At 41.7% G+C, this 21,065-nt stretch overlaps 2 protein-coding genes across 4 annotated transcripts in view; both read right to left on the reverse strand.

Moving 5' to 3' along the window:
* LOC106602487 (uncharacterized) overlaps window positions 1-21,065 on the reverse strand; it is a 41,182-nt gene that overhangs the window by 9,778 nt on the left and 10,339 nt on the right. Inside the window, exons 1-5 of one of the 3 annotated variants that reach the window (XM_045717549.2) lie at window positions 11,681-12,194; window positions 9,853-9,983; window positions 9,487-9,654; window positions 4,633-4,794; window positions 1,767-1,878 (exon numbers count right to left, since the gene is read on the reverse strand). In XM_045717549.2, coding sequence (XP_045573505.1) covers window positions 1,767-1,878; window positions 4,633-4,794; window positions 9,487-9,654; window positions 9,853-9,983; window positions 11,681-11,957 — 850 coding nt within the window. In that variant the 5' untranslated portion in view covers window positions 11,958-12,194. Of the gene's footprint in view, window positions 1-1,766; window positions 1,879-4,632; window positions 4,795-7,430; window positions 9,655-9,852; window positions 9,984-11,680; window positions 12,196-21,065 lie in introns of those variants that run through there. The other 2 variants (XM_082974195.1, XM_082974194.1) reach the window with 2 other exon arrangements.
* LOC106602475 (uncharacterized) lies at window positions 17,542-19,169 on the reverse strand. Its single transcript, XM_014195144.3, has one exon. The coding sequence runs from the start codon at window positions 19,065-19,067 to the stop codon at window positions 18,072-18,074; it is 996 nt and encodes a 331-aa protein (XP_014050619.3). The 5' UTR covers window positions 19,068-19,169; the 3' UTR covers window positions 17,542-18,071.

The following is a 21,065-nucleotide window of genomic DNA, read 5'->3' on the forward strand; positions in this document are numbered from 1 at the left end:
ATCCTACCCAGTAACTAGAATATGCATATACTTATTATATATGGATAGAAAACACTCTAAAGTTTCTAAAACTGAATGGTGTCTGTGAGTATAACAGAACTCATTTGGCAGGCAAAACCCTGAGACATTTTCTGACAGGAAGTGGATACCTGATGTGTTGTATTACCTTTAAACCTATCCCATTGAAAAACACAGGGGCTGAGGAATATTTTGGCACTTCCTATTGCTTCCACTAGATGTCACCAGCCTTTACAAAGTGTTTTGAGTCTTCTGGAGGGAGATCTGACCGAACAAGAGCCATGGAACGATGATGTCCCATTAGACACCTGGCGCGCGAGTTCATGTTGGGTACCCTCGTTCCAATACGTTATAAAAGAGTATGCATTCGTCCACCTTGAATATTATTCATGTTCTGGTTAAAAAAGGCCCTAATGATTTATGCTATACAACGTTTGACATGTTTGAACGAACGTAAATATATTTTTTCCCCTCGTTCATGACGAGAAGTCCGGCTGGCTTAGATCATGTGCTAACAAGACGGAGATTTTTGGACATAAATGATGAGCTTTTTTGAACAAAACTACATTCGTTATGGACCTGTGATACCTGGAAGTGACATCTGATGAAGAGAATCAAAGGTAATGGATTATTTACATAGTATTTTCGATTTTAGATCTCCCCAACATGACGACCTAGTCTGTAACGCAACACATATTTTTCTGGGCGCAGTGCTCAGATTATTGCAAAGTGTGATTTCCCAGTAAGGTTATTTTTAAATCTGGCAAGTTGATTGCGTTCAAGAGATGTAAATCTATAATTCTTTAAATGACAATATAATATTTTACCAATGTTTTCTAATTTTAATTATTTAATTTGTGACGCTGACTTGACTGCCGGTTATTGGAGGGAAACGATTTCCTCAACATCAATGCCATAGTAAAACGCTGTTTTTGGATATAAATATGAACTTGATAGACAATGCATGCATTTTTAGTTCTAACATAATGTCCTAGGAGTGTCATCTGATGGAGATTGTAAAAGGTTAGTGCATCATTTTAGCTGGTTTTATGGTTTTGGTGACCCTGTCTTTGAATTGACAAAACATTACACACAACTCTTGTAAATGTACTGTCCTAACATACTCTAAATTTATGCTTTCGCCGTAAAACCTTTTTGAAATCGTAAAACGTGGTTAGATTAAGGAGATGTTTATCTTTCAAAGGGTGTAAAATAGTTGTATGTTTGAAAAATTTGAATTTTGACATTTATTTGGATTCAAATTTGCCGCTCTTGAAATGCACCTGCTGTTGATGGAGTGCACCACGGGTGGCACGCTAGCGTCCCACCTAGCCCATAGAGGTTAAAATGGTGTAAAATAGTCATATGTTTGAGAAATTGAAGTAATAGCATTTCTAAGGTATTTGAAAATCGCGCCACGGGATTACACTGGCTGTTGCGTAGGTGGGACGATTTCGTCCCGCCGGCCCTAGAGAGGTTAAAGAAGTTGATACAGGTCTGTGAGAGCCAGAAATCTTGCTTGTTTGTAGGTGACCAAATACTTATTTTCCACCATAATTTGCAAATAAATTCATAAAAAATCCTACAACGTGATTTTCTGGATTTTTTTTTCTCATTTTGTCTGTCATAGTTGACGTGTACCTATGATGAAAATTACAGGCCTCTCTCATCTTTTTAAGTGGGAGAACTTGCACAATTGGTGGCTGACTAAATACTTTTTTGCCCCACTGTATGTATTTCTCCCTTACCTTGCTGCCCCATCTTTTGTCCACTCAGCAGATCAATGCTCACTGGTCCATCTTCTATTGTCTCCTCTTTGACCAGCAGCAGATCAGGCTTCCCATCCTCCATGTCTACTGACTGTAAGAGATACAGAGTGAGAGGATGTTGGATCAAGAAATCTGATATGAGCAACCTGCTATGGAGAATCTTCTGATTGGGCAATGAGGGATTGCTATGAGTACTATGCAAACATGTTAGTTGATTTAATTACATGACACTCATTAAAATGGTTTGATAATTCAAAGGCATAGTCCCAGACTTAAGACAAAATAAATCAAGATCTGGGGCGTCTATCAATTCATATTATGCTCTATCGTTTATTTCGTTGTGTCGCAAATCACACTCTTTACGGCAATATTTTTGGTCAATTGGACGTCGCTTTGCCATGTGGAAGGAAATTTGCAAAACAAACAAACATGGAGGAGAGTGAACGCGACACAGACCACGGAGACCGTACCTAAAAGAGGGCAACGTCGGTTGCATAGACGTGGTTTGGGTATGAAAAGTCTGACACGGACCAGAAAACATCCCTCCGCAAAATATGCCGCAGGCTGGTCACGACAAACAAGCTCGAACACCATTAACCTGTTAGGGCTAGGGGGCAGTATTGACACGGCCGGATAAAAAACGTACCCGATTTAATCTGGTTACTACTCCTGCCCAGTAACTAGAATATGCATATAATTATTGGCGTTTGATAGAAAACACCCTAAAGTTTCTAAAACTGTTTGAATGGTGTCTGTGAGTATAACAGAACTCATATGGCAGGCCAAAACCTGAGAAGATTCCATGCAGGAAGTGGCCTGTCTGACAAGTTGTGTTTCATCTTGGCTCTTTGCTATAACGTGACACTTCCTACGGCTCCCATAGGCTCTCAGAGCCCGGGAAAAAGCTGAACGATATCGAGGCAGCCTCTGGCTGAAACACTTTATCGCGTTTGGCAAGTGGCCGATCAGAGTACTATGGGCTTAGGCGCGTGCCCGAGTCGACCCCATGCTTTATTTTCTTTTGTCTGTTTACCTAAACGCAGATTCCCGGTCGGAATATTATCGCTTTTTTATGAGAAATGGCATAAAAATTTATTTTAAACAGCGGTTGACATGCTTCGAAGTACGGTAATGGAATATTTAGAATTTTTTTTTTTGTCACGAATTGCGCCATGCTCGTCACCGTTATTTACCCTTTCGGATAGTGTCTTGAACGCACGAACAAAACGCCGCTATTTGGATATAACGATGGATTATTTTGGACCAAACCAACATTTGTTATTGAAGTAGAAGTCCTGGGAGTGCATTCTGACGAAGACAGCAAAGGTAATAACATTTTTCTTATAGTAAATCTGACTTTGGTGAGTGCTAAACTTGCTGGGTGTCTAAATAGCTAGCCCTGTGATGCCGGGCTATCTACTGAGAATATTGCAAAATGTGCTTTCACCGAAAAGCTATTTTAAAATCGGACATATCGAGTGCATAGAGGAGTTCTGTATCTATAATTCTTAAAATAATTGTTATGTTTTTTGTGAACGTTTATCGTGAGTAATTTAGTAAATTCACCGGCAGTGTTCGGTGGGAATGCTAGTCACATGCTAATGTAAAAAGCTGGTTTTTGATATAAATATGAACTTGATTTAACAAAACATGCATGTATTGTATAACATAATGTCCTAGGGTTGTCATCTGATGAAGATCATCAAAGGTTAGTGCTACATTTAGCTGTGGTTTGGGTTTATGTGACATTATATGCTAGCTTGAAAAATGGGTGTCTGATTATTTCTGGCTGGGTACTCTGCTGACATAATCTAATGTTTTTCTTTCGTTGTAAAGCCTTTTTGAAATCGGACAGTGTGGTTAGATTAATGAGAGTCTTGTCTTTAAAATGGTGTAAAATAGTCATATATTTGAAAAATTGAAGTTTTTGTATTTTTGAGGAATTTGAATAACGCGCCACGGGATTACACTGGCTGTTGAGTAGCGTCCCACCTAGCCCATAGAGGTTAACCTCTTTTACCACCTACGCAAGAATCATGTGAAACAGTAGGGAGAGTCTACAGATGAGACCCAAAAAAGTACAGTCGAGTGCTCAAAACAAACCCCAGACTCAGATGTTGCAAGAGGCTTTTGACCGCGGCACACCATATGGCAAAGAATCACGAAGATGGAAGGAGATAACAGCTGCTGTTACAACTTACATCTGCAAAGACATGGCCCCAATTTACACGGTCGAGAAACGGGGGTTTCGTGAGTATAATTCAAAATGTAATAAGAAATAGGCCTTTAAATGTGGTTATTTTATATAAATTATTAATTCATTGAATTTACAGAAAATGTGTATATCTTGATATGTATCGTTATCGGGATACGAAATGACCTATCAGGATATGAGATTTTGGCCATATCGCCCAGCCCTAACCCAAGCCAGAAGACTCCTGAACATCTAATCAAATGGCTCCTGAACACCTCCCATTTTTACACTGCTGCTACTCTCTGTTTATTATCTATGCAGTCACTTTACCTTTACCTACATATTACCTCAAATACCCCGACTAACCAGTTCCCCCGTGCATTGACTCTGTACCGTTACCCTCTGTATATAGCCTTGTTATTGTTATTTTGTTGCTCATTAATTATTTATGTATCCATTTTCTTGTTTTTTTCGTATTTATTTACTGTTCACTTAAGTTTATTTAGTAAATACTTTAACACTTTTTTATTAAAACTGCATTGTTGGTTAAGGGCTTGTAAGTAAAAATGTCACTGTTGTATTCGGCGCATGTGACAAATACAATTTAATTTGATCTAATACCATTCAGACAATAGTTCACAGTGGACTCACCTCAGTGAGACTGTGTGTGGTCCTGTGCTGCTCAGCTGGTTCCTCTGTGGTTTCAGGAGGTGTAGTCTGGTTATCCTCCATGACCATGGTCCCCTCAGGGTTCCCCAGACCCTCCTCACACCCCTCCTCCTTCACCAGCAGCACCTCTGGACCCTCCTCCTCCTGGAAGAGACAGATGATACAGATTACACAGACATACAGACACATGCACACACAGGAAATACACACTTTAATGATGGATGGGCCATACTCGTGAACATTAGAAACAGTTTAAATTCAAAACAGTTGCTCTGTCACAATGTGCATCAGCCAATTACAATCGTCAATTTACTTGCACGTGATAGAACGCACACACAGATAATAAACACATTCAACATGGACTGTTTACCTATCCCCACTACATTTGAGTCCTGTACTGTAGTTACAGAGTGACTTCATAGTTGTTAAACCCATCATGGTGGACATGTATATGATGTGGGTAAATATAAGTCAGCTATGATAAGTAAAAATTCATCAGACAAACCTGACTAAACTATTTTGAAGTGTACAGTAGGTGTTTCAGACTCCTTGCAAATGTATTAAAAATAAAAAACTGAAATCACATTTACATAAGTATTCAGACCTTTTACTCAGTACTTTGTTGAAGCACATTTGGCAGTGATTGCAGCCTCAAGTGTTTTTGGGTATGACGCTACAAACTTGGCACACCTGTATTTGGGGAGTTTCTACCATTCTTTTCAGCAGATCCTCTCAAGCGCTGTCAGGTTGGATGGGGAGCGTTGCTGCACCGCTATTTTCAGGTCTCTCCAGAGATGTTCGATTGGGTTGAAGTCCGGGCCCTGGCTTGGCCAATCAAGGACATTCAGAGACTTGTGCTGAAGCCACTCCTGCGTTGTCTTGGCTCTGTGCTTAGGGTCGTTGTCCTGTTGGAAGGTGAACCTTCGCTCCAGTCTGAGGTCCTGAACACTCTGGAGCAGGTTTTCATCAAGGATCTTTCTGTACTTTGCTCCATTCATCTTTCCCTCGATCCCGACTAGACAACCAGTCCCTGCCGCTGAAAAACATCCCCACAGCATGATGCTGCCACCACCATGCTTCACCGTAGGGATGGTGACAGGTTTCTTCCAGATGTGACACTTGGCATTCAGGCCAAAGAGTTTAAATCTTGGTTTAATCTGACCAGAGAATCTGGTTTCTAATGATCTGAGAGTCCTTTAGGTGCCTTTTGGCAAACTCCAAGCGGGCTGTCATGTGCCTTTTACTTTTGAGGAGTGGCTTCTGTCTGTACACTCTACCATAAAGGCCTGAATGGTGGAGGGCTGCAGAGATGGTTGTCCTTCTGGAAGGTTCTCTCGTCTCCACAGAGGAACTCTGGAACTCAGTCAGAGTGACCATCGGGTTCTTGTTCACTTCCCTGACCAAGACCCTTCTCCCCTTATTGCTCAGTTTGGTCGGGCGGCCAGCCCTAGGAAGAGTCTTGGTGGTTCCCAACTTCTTCCATTTAAGAATGATGGAGGCCACTGTGGGGACCTGCAATGCTGCAGACATTTTTTGCCTCGACACAATCCTGTCTCTGAGCTCTACGGACAATTCATTTGACCTCATGGGTTGATTTTGCTCTGACATGCAAGGTCATCTGTGGGATCTTATTTAGACAGGTGTGTGCCTTTCCAAATCTTGTCCAATCAATTGAATTTACAACAGGTGGACTCCAAGTTGTTGAAACATCAAGGATGATCAAATGGAAACAGGATACAACTGAGCTCAATTTCGAGTCTCATAGCAAAAGGGTCTGAATACTTATGTAAATGAGGTATTCATGTTTTTCTATTTTTAATAAGTTGGCTAACATTTCTAAAAACCTGCGATCGCTTTGTCATCACGGGCTATTGTGTGTTGATTGATGAGGATTTTTATTTCATCAATTTAAGAATAAAGCTGTAAATAACAAAATGTGGAAAAAAGTCAAGGGGTCTGAATACTTTCCGAATGCACTGTATATTGTGAACACCTCCACAGGACCCTGAACACTTCTACCCCCAAGCAATAAGACTGATATTACCACGTACCCCTGCACATTGACTCGGTACTTGTACCCCATGTATATAGCAAAGTTATCGCTACTCATTGTGAATTTATTCCTCATGTTATTATCTTTTATTTGTACATTTTTCTCTCTGCATGGGAAGGGCCCGTAAGTAAGCATTTCACTGTTAGTCACAAAGCACATTTTATGTGACATAACATTTGATTTGTAGGTATATTTAGTAGGCCTTAAATGTAATGGTTAAAAAGCGCTGTTGGGCGTATGCAGAATAGGGTGAGATCAGATGTAATGTATAGTAAAAGAGCAATAGTGTAAAGTACTTAAGCAGTACTTTCAAGTATTTTTACTTAAGTAGTTTTTTGGGTTATCTGTACTATTTATATTTTTGACTACTTTTACTCCACTACATTCCTAAAGAAAATAAATGTACTTTTTACTCCATACATTTTCTCTTGACACCCAAAAGTACTCGCTACATTTTGAATGCTTAGCAGGACAGGAAAATTGCCTAATTCACACACTTAACAAGAGAACATTCCTGGTGGACTCACTAAAAACATGCATTGTTTGTAAATTACTTTTGATACTTAAAGTATATTTAAAACCAAATACTTTTAGACTTTTACTCAAGTAGTATTTTAGTGTGTGACTTCCACTTGATAAATGTTCTATTAAGGTAGCTTTACTTTTACTACAGTATGACCTTTGGGTACTTTTTCCACCACTGCTAAAGAGAGCCTCATTCAAAGTCTTAGAAGTTCCATTTTGTTTTTATTAAAAATAAGCATTTTAAATACACCATATGAACATTGCAATGTGTTGGTCCTATGTTTCATGAGCTGAAATAAAAGATCCCAGATATTGTCCATACGCACAAAAAGCTTATTTGTCAAAAATGTTGTGCACAAATTTGTTTACATCCCTGTTAGTGAGCATTTCTCCTTTGCCAAGATAATCCTGACAGGTGAGGCATATCAAGAATCTGATTAAATAGAATGATCATTACAAAGGTGCACCTTGTGCTGGGGACAATAAAAGGCCACTCTAAAATGTGCAGTTTTGTCGCACCGCCACAGATGTCAACATTTTTGAGGGGGAGTGCGATTGGCATGCTGACTGCAGGAATGTAAACCAGAGCTGTTGCCAGATAATTTAATGTTCATTTCTCTACCATAAGCTGCCTCCAACGTTGTTTTAGAGAATTAAGCAGTACGTCCAACCGGCCTCACAACTGAAAATCACGTGTAAACCTTGCCAGCCCAGGACCTCCGCATCTGGCTTCTTCACATGCGGGATAGTCTGAGAACTGCCACCTGGAACGCTGATGAAACTGATGAGTGTTTCTGTCTGTACTAAAGCCCTTTTGTGGGGAAAAACTCATTCTGATTACATGGGGTTGGCTCGCCAGTGGGTGGGCCTATGCCCTCTCAGGCCCATCCATGGCTGCACCCCTGCCCAGTCATGTGAAATCCATTGATCGGGCCTAATTTATTTATTTAAATTGACATATTTCCTTATATGACCTGTAACTCAGTAAAATCTTTGAAATTGTTGCCTTTATATTTTTGTTCAGTGTAAGTAGTTGAATGGAAGCAAAGAAATATACATTTGTGAACATCATATAACCTACACAGTACAAACAATATGTAACAGACCTCTGGATGCAATATTCTACCCAGGGATATTCAACACTGAAATCTGTTACTCCCGTTATTCCAAAGGCATCTGTGGATCTTTTCTGCTGACAACACTGAAAATTCATCTTTGTCTTTAATGCAGGGGTTGATCTAAATGTCAGAAGCTATCGAGTGGAATGGTTACTTCCTATGTTATAGAGTGGAATGGTTTTTCTGCTGGTGTATCCTGAGGTAGTTCCTCTCTGAGAACCTCTTTCCACAGTGCGTACAGGCAAATGGCCTTTCTCCCGTATGGACATTCAGGTGCATTTTCAGATGGTGCTGGTGGGAGAACCTCTTCTCACACTGGGGGCAGCTGTAGGGTTTCTCCCCTGTGTGGACCCTCTGGTGCCTCTTCAGGTTGCAGGCCTGGGCGAAGCGCATGTGACACTGCGTACAATTGAAGGGTTTCACCCCTGTGTGGATCCTCTGGTGGATCTCCACCTTCTGGGGGCAGCTGAAGCCTTTGTTACAGAACATGCAGAGGAACCGCTTCTCTTTACCGTCTGTTGTTGCTCCCCCTCCCTGAGCCTTAGCCCTTTGGACCTTTGAGTTCAATACCTGATCGAAAAGGATGCTGGCATGTGAATCAGATGGTGCCATCGATGTGGACACTGGGTCGCGATCCCTGAGTGTGTGTAAAGGTGAGTGGGTCGCGACATTAAGATTTGTCTCTAAGCTTTCCCTGTAGTATAAGAAGTCACCGGTGTTGCCCTGCGAGTGTCCTTCTCCTAAGTGAGTCTGGTCTGCATTCCATGTCAGAAGAGCATCATCCTCCACTTTCACCTCATCTATGACCAGACCCTCTCCTTTCTTATCTAGGGACCCTTCAGAGTATACACCACCACTGTACTGGTTCCAGTCCCCTCTCATTGGATTAGTCTGTGTATCTAAGCCCACAGGCATGTCACCAGGTATCATCTCTGTCTCTGTAGCGTATGAACAGGACGGATCATTGCCAGTCTGAAACGTGTCACCTGAGTCCTGATGGGACAGATCCATCCTTGGGCTCGTGTTACCATAAAGTAAATACTCTGAGCGGGGAGCAGGTGGACAGCCCAGTCGCCCCAGCCCCATTAAAGTCTCTGTATCTGTCTCTGACTTGAGGACGGCGTTCAGCGTTCGACTGACCTCCGTGATGCTACGTCGGGGCCTGGGCAGCTCTGGGGCAGTGGTGGGGTCCTCCGTGGCTACAGGGGGGGCTACTCCAGCCACTCCAGTCTGGATGTCTCTGCTGTGCAGTGGGTCCTCCTCTCCTTCAGACCTCTCCAGCTTGACCCCAGGACTTGCATCTTCAGACTGACAAGAAAAAAGGAGGTCATTACCGGTACATGAGTAGAATTGGATAACATTGTCATAGGGAAGTCTCACAAGCTCCCATATGGCAGATAAATGAGGATGTACATGTAAGCAAGTGAATAGCTGAGGGGAGCCTTTCTGAAATAAACTGGTCACATTTGATGTACTGTAATTTTGATGTAATACTATTACACTAACCTCTATAACAATAACGTGCTGGGTTGAGGTTCCACTCCCCTCATCAACAGTGATTGGTTGGTCATCTCGCCATGTATTGTGTCCCGCTGGCTTCACAAAGCTCCTGTGGCCTCCAGTGAGATGTCCTTCACCTGAGAGTGATTGGTGGAAAAGAGATGGTTAGGTAAGCTACTGTGTGCGGCTTTCCTTTATTTTCTAGGTAAGCTACTGTAAAATGCTCAATGCTATATTAAAAACTGAGTGTACAAAACATTAGGAACACCTTCCTAATACTGAGTTGCACCCCTTTTGCCCTCAGAACAGCCTCAATTCGTCGGGGCATGGACTCTACAAGGTGTCAAAAGCGTTCCACGGGGATGCTGGTCCATGTTGACTCCAATCCTTCCCACAATTGTGTCAAGTTGGCTAGATATCCTTTGGGTGGTGGACCATTCTTGCACAGTGTGTCAATAGACTTAATTAGATATTGAATTATCTTAATTTAGGATGATCCTAAATTAAGCAACTCACAGATTTGTACAATAATCATACATATCACTATTGGCAGTTTTGACACTGTAGAATTAGTAAGGATGTAATGTAACACTTTGCCTAACTTGTTGATATATTCAGTGGTATAGTGGGGGGGTATACGCAGGTATATGCTTATACCCACTTATTTTTCATTGGGCACTGCATATACTCACTTCGAAATCCCCACTGATACCTATCAAAGTAGTGTGGTGGAGGTATACGCCGTATCTATTAATAAGGCTGATGGAACAGATGTTTTATTTAGCCTTTATCTTAAAATGTTGATAAACTATTATTTCTTAACATTTTAGACGCAGCAATGTACACACGGTGGTAGGACCTATGCGTGAAAAGATCGAAAATGTAATTGCAGGAAAACACTGTTCTAAAATGTGCACCGCATACGTGAGTGGTTTCATGGACTGAGATAAAAATATCTGTTAGAAATGTTGAAAGAGGGGAGATCTAAAGATGCAACAACTATCATGGATTGCTAATATGACAAGGATAATGCCTTTGGCTGCTAGACAATGAAAGACAGGCAAACCAATAGAACAGGATATAAGGAAGTCTTTATAAATCTGTCAGAACATAATTATTTGAAACAATCCACTAGCCATTTATTCTCCATCTCATGTGAAACAAAAACACAGCTAATCAAACAGTGCTAGGTGCCTGCGTACTGAAATTAAAGGGTAACGACACTAAAAACAAAAACATCTTAGATTTTTCCCAGACTTAAAAAGTGGTCTCCTTATGTGGTTCAAGCATTGTTATGGACTTATAACATACAAATGTGTTGTTTTTCTGTTAAAAAAAAGTGTGACTTTGAGAGCAAAAACCAGAAGAAAAAAAATGAGGGGAAATCTGAAACCGGGGAATTTCTGACTCAGTTGACTTCCTAATTGATCTGTTTCAATAGTAGGCCTACTATTAGCCTACTTGCACAGTACAGCTAGGGTTGGCCTGATATTGAAAGACCAATATGGGATTCATGATTTTAGGTCATTCTGTCAGGGTTTCTCATACATTTTCACACTGGGCGCCTTTCCTTCGCCAGGCAGACCGTTTGGAACTGTTTGGGCAAAATGTAAGTATACCCACTTCTCTAAGCACTACTACACCACTGGAGATACTTTTTATAGATCAAGTGATTATGTTCCATGGATCACATTGTTTTCAATTAGCAAATAATAGGAAATGCAGTAAATATCATAGCTAGCTACAGTATCTTGCACAAAGACACTAAGTAATCAGGAGAATTATTGCAAACCTTCTCAACACTGACCAAGACCCCCACCCACGCAAAATGTACCTCTTGCCATTCCTCTGTATCGGTCGAGGTTCTTGACACTTCTGGGACGACTAGCGAGGACGCGCTCTCGCATTGTCTTCTCTGCGCGCTCCCGTGCCACCTTCAGTTCGATTAGCTGAAGTTTCCTCTGCAATTCCCTGTTTTCTTTCTGGCTTTGAGTTATTTCCAAACGAAACACTGCATAGTCGTCGTCTACGAGTTTACAGATCTCTGCCACGGCTGCATTCGCAAGCACCTCCATGATGGAGGCTATTTGAGTGTGAAAACCCGTGGCCATTGTTACAGCTAGCGTTACTTACTAGATATCATAGCGTTACTTACTATCATCCAAATCCTGTCTCCAACGCGAATTAAATATTATCTGTGGTAAGTATTTAGTGCTGTGCAGTTAAATTCGTCATATTTTAAATTCCATGGTTGTTAAAATGTCTAAATGACAAACGCAAAAGTGAAAATTGTTCTTGGTCATGTTTACTTCCGTTAAGCCTTTGGAATTTGGTTGGCGGATCGCATCCAAATTTTAGGTGCCTACACCGCCACCTACAGTACTGGAGTGTGAGGCCAGGCCTACCTACATAAAATGCTCTTTAATTTAACCTTTATTTAAATAGGCAAGTCAGTTAAGAACAAATTCTTATTTACAATGACAGCTTACTGGGGAACAGTGGGTTAACTGCCTTGTTCAGGGACAGAACGACAGATTTTTACCTTGTCAACTCGGGGATTCGATCTAGTAACCTTTCGGTTACTGGCCCAACGCTCTAACCTCTAGGCTACCTGCCGCCCCTTAATTAGTCCTGGTTCTCTAAGAAAGTTACATATAGCTGTAGACACCTACACTCATTAAAAACCCATTACCCCATTCCACTACTTTTACCCTATCGTCTCCTACACCATACCAACGGCCTGGGAGGACGGGACACCACCCCTCAACACACCCAGTAACTCTAATGAAGTCAAATCTTATATACCCAAATACATCTCTGCAGCTGCCACCAGATCTATTTTCTGTGATTTACTTACCATTTCTGAAGGTACAGTTGATAACCATCGCTAAGAAGCCAAGCTTACTGAAGCATAACTCACTCGTTACCCTATCCCTCTGTGCTGCACTACTCTCACTGGGATCCTCTCAGGGCTCTCACCGGGGACCCATCCTCCTACACTTTCTTCACTGCCTCAGAATACGACCCTCTGCACTACACTGACTCTGGCCACTTCAATCTGCCTCTCTCGCACCGGACACTCCCAATCCCCAGCAACATGGGCACCCCTACAGTTAACACACACAACTATACAATCCTCTGTCCCATGCCCTCCTGCACACTTCCCACATCTTGGAATCTCCCTCCTACACACTGCTGCACCTGAAACAATGCAGTGGATTTGGCACAAAGGCTCTAACAGGATGACTGATATATCCTAACATTACTTTGTCAGGTAGAGACAAACAGAGTAGTTTCACCACCCTCCCCACTTGGTCTGCGACGCACCAAATGGCAGGCGTCACAAAAACCAGGAATCTTCAACTTCAATTGCTCCATCTCTACACTTAAAGCTACCCCAGAAATCACTCCTTTCAGTGGTGCCCTCTTCCTAAGAGCAAAGCAAGAAACAGATTTTGACCCAAGTTGCTGACACGGAGCGCCTGCTCCCTCTAATCAGAAGTAACACAAACAAATATCACAAGTCCTCTACAGGTTACCTTCACTGATTCAACTGCACCCAACTCCTTTTACCATTGGTTGGCGTCATTGCTCAAAGGGTGTAGTTAAAATACGGTACTGTTTATTACATTATGGTCGTCACTAGTTACCACAATTCAAAGTCATAAACCCTGCCTATTTCTAGAATTTCTCTTTTTAAAATCCGATTTTAAACCTACTAACCTTAACCACACTCCTATTAACCTTATACATAACCCAGGAATATAAATAAATATGCAAGTATGTGAATTGTGCGTATAGACAGTATGGACAGTATATGACTAGAACAAACTTGTACAGCAGTAACTACAGTGCATTCGGGAAAATATTCAGACCCCTTCACTTTTTCCATATTTTGTTACGTTACACCCTTATTCTAAAATGGATTGAATTATTTTTTCCCTCAATCTACACACAATACCCCATAATGACAACGCGAAAACAGAAATACCTTATTTACATAGGTATTCAGACCCTTTGCTATGAGACTCAAAATTGAGCTCAGGTGCATCCTGTTTCCATTGATCATCCTTGAGATTTTTCTACAACTTGATTGGAGTCCACCTGTGGTAAATTCAATTGATCGGACATGATTTGGAAAGGCACACACCTATCTATATAAAGGTCCCACAGTTGACAGTGCATGTCAGTGAAAAAAACCAAGCCATGAGGTCAAAGGAATTGTCCGTAGACAAAAGTTCATCTTCCAACAGGACAATGACCCTAAGCACAGAGCCAAGACAACGCAGGAGTGGCTTCGGGACAAGTCTCTGAATGTCCTTGAGAGGCCCAGCCAGAGCCCGGACTTGAACCCGATCGAACATCTCTGGGGAGACCTGAAAATAGCTGTGCAGCGACGTGCTTCAACAAAGTACTGACTAAAGGGTCTGAATACTTAAGTAAATGTGATATTTCAAGTACATTTGCAAAATTTTCTAAAACTGTTTTTCCTTTGTCATTATGGGGTATTGTGTGTAGTTTTAAAAAAAAAATCAATTTAATCCATTTTAGAATAAGGCTGTAACTTAACAAAATGTGGAAAAAGTCAAGGGGTCTGAATACTTTCCAAATGCACTGTATTTTGCAGAATTGCCCATTGTTGATATGCTGTACGTGTGTGAGTGAGATTTAAACATGAACACACAATGAAAAGCTATTTGGCTTCAGCTTTTCAAACAGGCATGGCAGTGGCACTCAAAGTCATATATACCAAGAGCCTTATGAAACCCTTTTAAAGACTGAATAACACAATACAAAATAATAAAGGGCAATTTATAGTCAAATGGTATTATGGCAGCCATATTGGATTTTGTGGGTCCCGTGTAGCTCAGTTGGTAGAGCATGGTGTTTGCAACGCCAGGGTTGTGGGTTCGATTCCCACGGGGGACCAGTACGGAGAAAAAAAATTATGAAATGTATGCATTCACTACTGTAAGTCGCTCTGGATAAGAGCGTCTGCTAAATGACTAAAATGTAAATGTAATGTACCCATTGGATTTGAGGCAAAATACATGGAGGCCCTAAAGAAAATATTTGGTGGCCTGACTTTAATTACAAAACTAGGAGCTACAGATACAAAATCTTTCAAGCAACCTCAGAACCCAAAAAATCTAATTCCGATGTCTGAGTCCACTTGTTTTGAGCAGATTACAATAGCCACAACATAAAAAATTAACGTGTAACTATGTATTTTTGTCAGGCAGGACCATACAGCACTGAATGAGAGCACATGACTTGGAAAGTTGTCTATTAATCAGATACCAAAAAGTAAAGCTTACATTCATGAACGGATGATCTATGCATGTGTGTTTCCCACCATGAAGCACAGAGGTGATGGTGCTTTGCTGGTGACACTGTCAGTGATTTATTTAGAATTCAAGGCACACTTAACCAGCATGGCTACCACAGAATTCCGCAGCGATATGCCATCCCATCTGGTTTGCACTTAGTGGGACTATCGTTTGTTTTTCAACAGGACAATGACCCAACACATTGAGGTGGCAGGTAGCCTAGTGGTTAGAGCGTTGGACTAGTAACCGAAAGGTTGGAAGATCAAATCCCTGAGCTGACAAGGTAAAAATCTGTCGTTCTGCCCCTGAACAAGGCAGTTAACCCACTGTTCCTAGGCCGTCATTGAAAATAAGAATTTGTTCTTAACTGACTTGCCTAGTCAAATAAAGGTAAAATAAAAAACACTTCCAGGCTGTGTAATGGCTATTTGAACAAGAAGGAGAGTGATGGAGTACTTCATCAGATGACCTGACCTACACAATCACCTGACCTCAACTGAATTGAGATGGTTTGGGATGAGTTGGACCGCAGAGTGAAGGAAAAGCAGCCAACAAGTGCTCAGCATATGTGGGAAGTCCTTCAAGACTGTTGGAAAAGCATTCCTCATGAAGCTGGTTGAGAGAATGCCAAGCGTTTGCAAAGCTGTCATCAAGGCAAAGGGCAGTTACTTTGAAGAATGTAAAATAGTTTGATTTGTTTAACTTTTTTGATTACTACATGATTCCATATGTGTTATTTCATAGTTTTGATGTCTTCACTATTATTCTATAATGTATAGAATAGTAAAAATAAAGAACCTTGAATGAGTAGGTGTGTCCACACTTTTGACTGGTATATATAAACACATACATACATCCATCCACAAATACATACATACAGTTGAAGTCGGAAGTTTACATACACTTAGGTTGGAGTCATTACAACTTGTTTATCAACCACTCCACAAATTTTTTGTTAACAAACTATAGTTTTGGCAAGTCGGTTAGGAAATCTACTTTGTGCATGACACAAGTAATTGTTTACAGATTATTTCACTTAAAATTCACTGTATCACAATTCCAGTGGGTCAGAAGTTTACATACACTAAGTTGACTGTGCCTTTAAACAGCTTGGGAAATTACAGAAAATGATGTCATGGCATTAGAAGCTTCTGATAAATGACGTCAATTAGCCTGAGTCAATTGGAGGTGTACCTGTGGATGTATTTAAAGGCCTACCTTCAAACTCAGTGCCTCTTTGCTTGACATCAAGGGAAAATCAAAAGAAATCAGCCAAGACCTCAAAAAGAAATAGTAGCCTCCACTTTTCTGGTTCATCCTTGGGAGAAATTTCCAAACGCCTGAAGGTAGCACGTTCATCTGTATAAACAATAGTACACAAGTATAAACACCATGGAACCACGCAGCCGTCATACCGCTCAGGAAGCAGATGCATTCCATCTCCTAGAGATGAACGTACTTTGGTACAAAAAGTGCAAATCAATCCCAGAACAACAGCAAAGGACCTTGTGAAGATGCTGGAGGAAACAGGTACAAAAGTATCTATATCCACAGTAAAACGACTCCTATATTGTCATAACCTGAAAGGCCGCTCAGCAAGGAAGAAGCCACTGCTCCAAAACCGCCATAAAAAAGCCAGACTACCGTTTGCAACTGCACATGGGGACAAATATTGTACTTTTTGGAGAAATGTCCTCATGTCTGAGGAAACAAAAATAGAACTGTTTGGCCATAATGACCATCGTTATGTTTGGAGGAAAAAGGGGGAGGCTTGCAAGCCGAAGAACACCATCCCAACCGTGAAGCACAGGGGTGGCAGCATCATGTTGTGGGGGTGCTTTGCTGCAGGAGGGACTGGTGCACTTCACAAAATAGATGGCATCATGAGGAATTAACATTTTGTGGATATATTGAAGCAACATCTCAAGACATCAGTCAGGAAGTTAAAGCTTGGTCGCAAATGGGTCTTCCAAATGCACAATGACCCCAAGCATACTTCCAAAGTTGTGGCAAAATGGCTTAAGGACAACAAAGTCAAAGTATTGGAGTGGCCATCACAAAGCCCTGACCTCAATCCTAGAAAATTTGTGGGCAGAACTGAAAAAGCGTGTGCGAGCAAGGAGGCCTACAAACCTGACTCAGTTACACCAGCTCTGTCAGGATGAATGGGCCAAAATTCACCCAACTTATTGTGGGAAGCTTGTGGAAGGCTACCCTGAAACGTTTGACCCAAGTTAAACAATTTAAAGGCAATGCTACCAAATACTAATTTAGTGTATGTAAACTTCTGACCCACTGGGAATGTGATGAAAGAAATAAAAGCTTAAATAAATCACTCTACTATTATTCTGACATTTCACATTCTTAAAATAAAGTGGTGACCTAATTGGCCTTAGACAGGGAATTTTTACTAGGATTAAATGTCAGGTATTGTGAAAAACTGAGTTTAAATGTATTTGGCTAAGGTGTATGTAAACATCTGACTTCAACTGTATATATAAACGAGTTTTAGTGATTCCAACCTAAGTGTATAAACTTGTACATACATGTACTGTACATACACACATACATACATACATCACACAATGGCTGAATTCAATATTCTACCCAGGAATATTAATCACTGAAATCTGTTACTTTCGTTATTACAAAGGCATCTGTGGATCTTTTTTGCTGACAATGAAATAAAAATTCATCTTTGACTTTAATGCAGGGTTTCAGGTATTGAGTGCAATGGTTACTTTCTATGTTATAGAGTGGAATGGTTTTTCAGCTGGTGTATGCTGAGGTAGCTCCTCTCTGAACCTCTTCCCGCAGTGCGTACAGGCTAACAGCCTTTCTCACGTGTGGACCTTCAGGTACATCTTCAGCTGGTTCTGTTGGGAAAACCTATTTTCACACTGGGAGGCAGCTGTAGGATTTCTCCCCTGTGTGGATCCTCTGGTGCCTCTTCAGGCTGGACGAATGGGAGAAGTGCATATGACACTGTGTACAGCTGAAGGGTTTCACCCCTGTGTGGACCCTCTGGTGGATCTTTAGGTTGCCAGCCTGGGCAAACCGCATGTGACACTGGGTACAGCTGTAGGATTTCTCCCCTGTGTGGACCCTCTGGTGGATCTCCACCTTCTGGAGGCAGCTGAAGCCTTTCTTACAGAACATGCAGAGGAACTGTTTCTCTTTACTATTACCTGATGTTGCTCCGGCTCCCTGAGCCTTTGAGTTCAATACCTGATCGAAAAGGACACGACTGTGGGAATCCGAAGGCCCTATTGACGGGGACACCGGGTCGCAATCCCTGAACGCGTGTAAAGGGGAGTGGGTGGCGACATTTGGATTTGTCTCTAAGCTTTCCCTATAATCTAAAAAATCTCTGCCTTGTGAGTGTCCTTCTCCTAAGTGAGTCTTGTCTGCATTCCATGTCAGAGGAACATCTCCATCCACTTCATCTACAACTATAACCTTCCTTTTCTTATCTTGGCACCCTTCAGAGTATACACTACTACTGTACCGGTTCCAGTCCCCTCTAGACAGATCAGTCTGTGTCTCTAAACCCAAGGGCATGTTGCCAGGGTCCATCTCTGTAGTGTAAGAACAAGACAGATCATCACTAGTGTCTAACGTGTCACCATCTCCACAGGAATGAACCATCTTCTGTCTCTGGTGAAATACCGGTAAATACTCTGAGCCGGGAGCAGGAGGACAGCCCAGTGGCCCCTGCCCCAGCCTCTCTGTGTCTGATCTGTGGTCAGATCCTGTGTGTAAGAGACTGTGTGTTACAGTTAAAGTCTCCGTGTCTGTCTCTGACTTGAGGACCGCGTTCGGCGTTCCACTGACCTCCATGATGCTGCGTTGAGTCCTGGGCGGTGCTGGGGCGGTGGTGGAGTCCTCCATGGCTATAGTGTGCGCTCCAGTCTGGATGTTTCTGCTGTGCCGTGGGTCCTCCTCTCCTTCAGACCTTCCTGTTTGACCCCAGGACCTGCAGCCTCTGCATCTGCAGACTGACACAAGAAGAGAGGAGGTTATTACCGGTAAATTTGTTTAATTGAATAACAATGTAGTAAGGAAGTCTCACAAGCTCCCATATGGCAGATAAATGAAGATGTACATGTAAGGAAGTGAATAGCTGAGGGGAGCCTTTCTGAAATAAACCGGCAACATTTGATGACAGCCAACAATGACAGCCTAATAAACTGGCCACATTTAATGTACTGGAATTTTTTATGCAACACTATTACACTAACCTCTATCACAATAACATGATGGGTTGAGGTTCCACTCCCCTCATCAACAGTGATTGGTTGGTCATCTCTCCAAATATTGCGTCCCGCTGGCTTCACAAAGCTCCTGTGGCCTCCAGTGAGATGTCCTTCACCCGAGAGTGATTGGGGGAAAGAAAGAGGTGGTTAGGTTAGCTACTGTCAATGGTATATTGTACACTATAGACACTATCTAGAATTGACAAGGATGTAAGGTAACACTTTGCATAACTTCTTAATACACTACTTATAGATTGATTGATTATGTTCCATGCATCATATTGTTTTCAATTAGTAAATGATAGGAAATGTAGTAAATCAAGAAAGTAGTTAGAATGATAGTGTCTTTGAGCAAGATAGTAAACTAATCACGGGAATTATTGAATAATACCCCAAAACTGAACAAGACACAATACTGGTTAACACATCTTAAGTCACATATGGGGAAGGGGGCGATAGGCTCCGCAGCTTGGCCTTGTGAAAAATGTACCTCTTGCCATTCTTCTGTTTCGATCGAGGATCTTGACACTACTTGGACGACTGCCGAGGACGCGCTCTCGCATTGTCCTCTCTGCCCGCTCCCGTGACACCTTCAGTTCCTGTAGCTGTAGTTTCCTCCGCAATCCCCTGTTTTCTTTCTGGCTTTGAGTTATTTCCAAACGAAACACTGCATAGTCGTCGTCTACGAGTTTACAGATCTCTGCCACGGCTGCATTCGCTAGCTCCTCCATAATGGAAGTTATTTGAGTGTGAAAAAACATAGTTAGCCATTGTTAGCTAACGTTAGATAGCGTTACCTAGATAACGTCTATTAACCAAGTCCTGTCTCCAACACGAACTAAACATTACCTGGGAAAAGTATGTGATGCTGTGCCGTTAAATGAGTAATATTTGGAGTTACATGGTTTGAATAAACGCTAAAGTGGAAATTGTTCATGGTCAACGTTCACTTCCGATTAAACGGAAGAGAAAGGATCTATTGGTGGCGTCATAGCTCAAAGGGTGTGGTTAAATGTGCGTTTTGAGGTGTTTTGACTGATTTCATGTCAATACTAATATGGCCAAAATTCCTTAGCTAGCTAACCAACAACTTTAACGATGTATTTGAGATACAACAAGTGCTCATTGTACAAATGTATTTATGTTTTCAATAAACATTGGACACAAAATATACCTTACATGTTGTCAACAATCTAAGCCAACCCCATCTGTTTTTCCCCATAGTTGTGCATGTGTTGGTTTTGATGCTGATCAAAACCTTGTGGTTGGGATTGTGTGCTGTGTTATAGGCTCGGTACCTCTTGTGGTGAACGTCCATCCTTACCCTGTCTGTATTGGTTGGGTAACTCATAGGGAGGCTAGACCCAGGCCCAGGCTTTGTATGAACCCAGGCATTAGATGAGATCCTAAAAGAGAAGACGGACTTCCTGTTAAGTCTACAACCACTTTCTGTGAATCCTGGAGCCCAGGCCAGAGTGACCTGCTCGGTTCATCATGGATACTGTGGTGTTTGTATCATAGTAACAGGAGGGTCTATCTTTATCAGCTTCCCCCCTCCACTGTGAAGAGAGAGACTGCCATACATATTTGCCCAATGTAGAAGTGCTCAGAAAGTGACTTTTTGGACCTGAAT

This window comes from Salmo salar, chromosome 04, assembly GCF_965601325.2.
Source record: "Salmo salar chromosome 04, fSalSal1, whole genome shotgun sequence".
In the NCBI taxonomy this organism is placed as follows: domain Eukaryota; kingdom Metazoa; phylum Chordata; class Actinopteri; order Salmoniformes; family Salmonidae; genus Salmo; species Salmo salar.

Bases quoted from the DNA above. Each gene is read 5' to 3' on its own strand.
- LOC106602475 (XM_014195144.3), bottom strand. From the start codon at position 19,067: ATGGAGGACTCCACCACCGCCCCAGCACCGCCCAGGACTCAACGCAGC.